Genomic DNA, 6,178 nt, shown 5'->3' on the forward strand with positions numbered 1-6,178 from the left:
TTGGGATGGGAGTGTCAGAGACAGTGCGACTGGCACAGGACAGAGTGGAGTTTAGGGCTGTTGTACATAGGGTCGCTATGAGTCACAAGCGACTCGACGGCACATAACAACAACAAGTGACCAACTTGAATAAGGCTGACACAGTGACTGGCAACTATGAGCTTAAGCACAGTAGATGCTGTAAAGATGGTACAGGATTGGGCTGGGGTTTATTCACCTGTGTTTGGGTCACTATGAGCTGGAGGCATTTTGATGTCAACAACAGCAGCAGCATGGCTGCTAACCAAAATGGGGGTGGTTTCAACCATTAGCTACTCTGAAGGAGAAGATGTGGCAGCTTTATCCTACAGAGATTTTGAGTCTTGGAACTCTAAGGGCAATTTCATTCCGTTTTTTAAGAGTCAGCTAAAATTCACCTAGCACAGTGGGATTCTTTTGAGCATATCTTCACATGGTATTTAGTGAGGCAAACAGAAAAAAAGCTGAATAATAAACCTGATCATTTCATAAATGATTAAACATATCTGCTCCATTAATAACACACTTTTACCTTGATTAGAACTGTTCCAGTTGTGAGTTTGTACAGAAAAATACAAGTAAATGTGCTATTTCTTTAGAATTTTACTCTGTAATCTGAATGTAAGCTAGAAAATGAAACGAAATAGTGATTTAGGAACTGAATGATGCACAAATTTACCTTTCCATTTAGCAACCAGCTTAGGATCTGAAATTGTGAAGTTTGGACGGCTCCTTGATAGAATACCTTTTCCAAAATAACCCTTTCAGGAAGAAGAGAAAAAGGAAGTTAGTTTAATCAATGTTGCAGATGAGCCAAAAAACTACTTATTTTAACAAGGCCACCTTCTTTTTTTATAGCTTAGCATTTCACTGATACTTAACACCACAAATACCTTAACACTTTCTCTCAAGGTTTCAGTATCCCTCAATTTATCTCAAAAGAAATTATTTCAGTCTGTGTCTGGTAAACTAAAGGTAATGGGAGAAGTTAAGTCTGAAATTCTTCTTACCATACACTCAGGAACACAGTATCTGTCTATACCCCCATTACCCTACTCACGGAGTCAATCCATCTCATCAAGGGTCTTTTTCTCTTGTGCTGTCTCTCCTTCCTCCCAAGCACGACATCTATCTCCAAGAACTGGTCCTTCCTTGCAACATGCCCAAAGTATGTGAGAAGGAGCTTTAGAATCCTTGCCTCCAAGGACCACCCTGGTTTCACCCTCTCCAGGATAAAACTTTTTGTTCTTCTAGCAGTTCACAGTATATTCAATACTCTAGCACATTTCAAAGGCTTTGATTATCCTTCTATCATCCCTAGTCAATGTCCAGCTTTCTGATGCATAGCACATAACTGTGACGATCCTGGCCTGGATCAGGCACACCTTAGTCTCCAGACTGACATTGTTGTTCTTTAGTAGACTTTTCCAGTGCAATTCATCTTTTGATTTCCTGGTACCAGGAGAGTTGATTGGGGAGCTAAGCAAATTAAAGCTGTTAACAATCTCAATCTCCTCGCCGTCTATCATGATGCTGCCAATTAGCCCACAGGTGAGACTCTTTTGTTTTCTTGATGTTGAGCTTCAATTTATATTGAAGGCTGCATACACTCTTCCTGATTTTATACCACGCAGTTTTTCCTTGCTGTCTTCTGACAAATGCCTCTTGGTCCAATTATAGGTTTTACATAAGTATAATCAAGTGTTCTGGGATTCCCATTTTTCTGTCTTAGCCACACAGTCAAATACCTCTGCATAGTCAATGAAACACAGATAAGACATTCTTCTGGTGCCCTCAGCTTTCAGCCAAGATCCATCTAACATTAGCTATAATACCGCCAGTAACACAACCTCTTCTAAACCCAGCCTGAACATCTGGCTGAAACATGCTGAAAATACCAAGGTGGATTAGGCACACTTTAGTCTCTTTAGTGATCTTTAGCACTCAGAAAAGATCCTTATTAGATTTCTCCACCACAATGCTATTTTATTTCAACTCTTGTTGTTGTTATATGCTGTGGAGCCGTTTGTGACTCATAGCAACCCTATGTACAATAACCCTAAACCCTGCTCTGTCCTGTGCCAATCTCCCTGTCTCTGACACACCCACTCCAATTACCCCAGTCACTGAAATCAATCCATCTCACAGACAGTCTTCCCCTCCTGTGCTGTCCCTCCACCATCCCAAGCATGATGTCTGTCTCCAAGGACTGGTCCCTCCTTGCAACATGTCCAAAGTATGTCAGACGAAGCCCCAGAATCCTTGCCTCTAAGGAGCATTTCAACTGTAGTGATTGTAAATTGACCATAATACTTAACTATACATGTTTATGATAGGTGGATATGAAAATATGTTAATGATATTTTGATAAATCCAGTGCCACTCAGTTTCAACTCAGAAAAGTCCTCTGCTGAGTTTGAGGCTGTAAATCTTTATTACAAAAGATTTCCCACTTTCCTCCCTTGAAACAGCTGGTGGTGGACTCCAATGGCTGACATTTTTGGTTCGTAGTCCAGTACGTCATGCATTATGCCATAGGGAAATGTACAGCCTTGGAAACCTGGTGGTGGAGTTTCCACTGGAACCTGATGAACAGACTTGATAGCAACAGGTTATCCCCCACATCTACCAAAAAATGGGCTATAGGGGAAACAGAGGAAAATAGGGAAAAAACAAGACACCAGTCTTAACCCAAACCTTCCATAAAGTAAAAGCTAGAGCTTGTCCTTACCCTGGTAGTTAAGAGTCTCAAGTCTCTCTGATATGTCTGCATACTGGAGCAATGGGTTACCAAACTTAACAAGAGGAAGATAGACACTCTGTACCTGCCACCATGACACTTGCTTACCACTTGCCTGACTAAATCCCATTTCTCTTATGCTGACAGCAGTGTTGTTCTCACAAAACTCAAAGTGGTGGTTCCGAAGCATCAAACTGCTAAATCAATTTATGAGGAACTGACCCCCTAAAACATCTGGAATCATAAGCCTACTAGTTAATTAAATCTGGGAGTAGGAATGAGAGTGAATGGGAGAATTTGTATTTTTAACCTCGTTGTTGCTATTGTAGTTATGTGCCATCAAGTTGGAACTGACTTGGAACCCTCAGCAGGTTTTCAGAGGCTGTAAACCACATGGGAGGAGAATGCTCATCCTTCTTCTGTGGAGAAGCTGATGGATTTGTAGTACATGCCTTTGGGTTGGTAGCATAACTCCTTAACACTAAGCCATTAAGACTTCCTTTTTACCACTACACAATATCCTTTTCATATTTACACAAATTGTGAGATTTTTTTAAAAAACAATGAACATATGTAGTGTTTCTATAAATGTAAGAGGGGGGGAAAAGGCCAACTCATTAACCTCTATTTCATCATTAATTTTATTTTACTTAAATCTGTAATCAACACCTATGGAAGTGGCAGCTAAGAACTCAAGATACATTGCACAGGGTAAATCAGACAGCAAAGACCGTTTTTAAAATGCTGAAGAGCCAGATCATCAGTTTAAAAACTAATTTGAGTTTGACCCAAGCCCTTGTGGTATTTCCAATTGCTTCATATGCATGTGAATGTTAGATAATGAATAAGGAGGACCAAAGTATTGATGTCTCTGACTTGTGTTAGCAACACAATATTGAATATTATGAATCAATCTCCATAATAGTCTATGTGTTTCCTACTGCCAAAGGGGCCCTTTAGAGTAGTGAGAGAAGATCTTCACCCTGAAACCCACAGCGTCCCTTTTCAGCAGGAAGTAGCTAAGACAATACGCCATCCCCTTTTCCTTATGACTCAGGGTGAAGTCTCTCTCAGGGAGGAGTGATAGGGAATGGCAAAGGACACACTGACAAAGAAGATTAATCAGAACTGGCTTTGACAAGCACTGTGGCATTTGGACAAGAACAAACTGGGAGGAGGGTAGAGAGAATAGTGCAACAAGGAATGAATGGAAACCCAAAATCTCTGTAAATGTTTATGAAAATTAATAAAATATAGAAAAAAAAACAAAAAACAATATTGAATATATAATGGATTACCCAAAGAACAAACAAATGTGCCTTGGAGGAAGTGAAACCAGAGTGATCTGTAGAGGCAAGGATGGTGAAATTTGGTCTCACATAGTTTGGTATACTGTCAAGAGGTGCTTGTCCTTGGAAAAAGACTGGGAAAATAGAGGAAGAAAAGTATAAAACAAGAGACCAGTCTTTACCCAAACCTCCCATAAAGTAAAAGCTAGAGCTGTCCTCAACCTGGCAGGGAAAAGTAAAGGGTCAATGAAAGAGAAGACCCTCAAATAGATGAACTGCAACAACAGCCTTGAATATGGCAGAGGTTGTAAAGATGCACAGCATAGGGAAAGGTTTCACTCTTTTGTTCATATATGGTTGCTAAGAGTTGACTCCATGGCACCATAACAATATTTCCTTGTGAAGATGTAGGTTTATAGAACCCATCTGTCATTTTTTTATCCTAATAATGCACACAAAATAGACAGGAAAATGTGTATTTGTGTTTTATTGACTATGCAAAGACATTTGACTGTGTGGCTCATAACAAGTTGTGGCTGATATTGAGAATTGGGAATTCTAGAGCACTTTATTGTGCTCATGTGAAACCTACACCTGGACCAGGAGGCTGCTGTGTGAACAGAGCAGGGGAACACTGCACAGTTTAATATTAAGAAGGGAGTGTGTCAGGGTTGTATTCTCTCTCCATACCTATTCAGTCTGTATGCTGAGCAAATTATTCGAGAAGCTGGACTCTCTGAAAACGAATGTGGCATTAGGATCAGAGGGAGAATCATCAATAACCTGTGTTAGGCAGATGACCCAACCATGTTTGCTGAAAAGTACGAAGACTTGAAGCACTTGTTGCAGAAGACCAAGGAATGCAGGCTCCGGTATTAATTGCACCTCAATGTAAAAAAAAAAAAACCAAACAAAACCACACCCAAAAATTCTTACCAGTGGATCGCTAGATTAACATCATGATGGACAGAAAAGAGATTGAAACTGTCAATAACTTCATTTTATTTGGATTCACAATTAACACTTAGTGCCAGCAGTCAGGAAATAAGAAGACACACTGCATTGACAAAGTCTGCAGTTAGGGACCTCTCCAAATTATTGAGTAATGATGTCAGTTTGAGGACTAACGTGCTTCTGATTCAGGCCATGGTTTTTGCTATGCATCTGAGAGCTGGACGATGAATAGGAATGACAGAAGAACTGATGCCTTTGAGCTGTGGTGTTGGAGAAGAGCACTAAACATCCCATGGACTGCCAAAAGAACAAACAAATATGTCTTGGAGAGGATGCAGCTGGACTGCTCTTTGAAGGCAAAGATGATGAGGCTTCGCCCAACATACTTCAGGCATGCTCCTAGGAGGGGCTATTCCTTGGAGATGGACAAGATGCTTGGAAGGGTGGAGGGTTGGTGAAGGACAGGAAGACCTTCAACCATATGGACTGATAAGGTGTCAAGAGGTGTAAATACAGCACACACAGGACAGGATGGTGTTCAGATCTGCTGTTCACAGGGTCACGATGAGTCATACCCAACTCAATAGGTAACTAATAATAATGTATAGATTTAAGTACAGATTCACATTGTATTATCCTAGTAAGGTACCAAGCTGCAAGCTAAGAGAGCATGCATTGTTTACGGTTAGCTTAAGTGCGAATTAGAGAGAAGAATAGCTTGCTCAGGGTAGTCAGGAACAAATCCCTTTGGGGCAGTCTATACTTACTTTCCCATATAGTTGCTCAATATCCTCTTCATTCCTCACAATTATGTTGTTGTTCATCATTTCAGCATGGCATATTTTAAATTCTTTCTTAGGAACATGGTCCTGATCAAAAGGGATTGGAAATGGAGACTCATAATGCTCACATACTTTTCTCTTCCTCTTTGGAGGATAGAAAACGGCTTCAGCCATTTTTCCACGGTAACTGTTTATTAAAGAAAAGACAATGTGGAGAAAGAAATGAGTCAATCAATAACTACACTAACACAAAGTAAATTACACTGATTAAAAATGTGAGCACACACCACAAAAAAAGGTAAACAATCCAATTTAAAAGTGGTAACAGGATATGAACAGACACTTCACCAAAGAAGACATTCAGGTGGCCAACAAGCACATGAAAAAATGTTCAA

General features: G+C 40.2%; 1 protein-coding gene across 1 annotated transcript in view; it reads right to left on the reverse strand.

Moving 5' to 3' along the window:
• LOC102860916 (tRNA-splicing endonuclease subunit Sen2-like) overlaps window positions 1-5,957 on the reverse strand; it is a 76,318-nt gene extending 70,361 nt beyond the window's left edge. Inside the window, exons 1-2 of the mRNA XM_006902736.1 lie at window positions 5,769-5,957; window positions 698-779 (exon numbers count right to left, since the gene is read on the reverse strand). Coding sequence (XP_006902798.1) covers window positions 698-779; window positions 5,769-5,957 — 271 coding nt within the window. The remainder of the gene's footprint in view (window positions 1-697; window positions 780-5,768) is intronic.
• Between the last annotated feature and the right edge of the window lie 221 nt (window positions 5,958-6,178).

This window comes from Elephantulus edwardii, unplaced genomic scaffold (assembly GCF_000299155.1).
Source record: "Elephantulus edwardii isolate Elephantulus edwardi_28Jun2011 unplaced genomic scaffold, EleEdw1.0 scaffold00443, whole genome shotgun sequence".
Classification (NCBI taxonomy): Eukaryota; Metazoa; Chordata; class Mammalia; order Macroscelidea; family Macroscelididae; genus Elephantulus; species Elephantulus edwardii.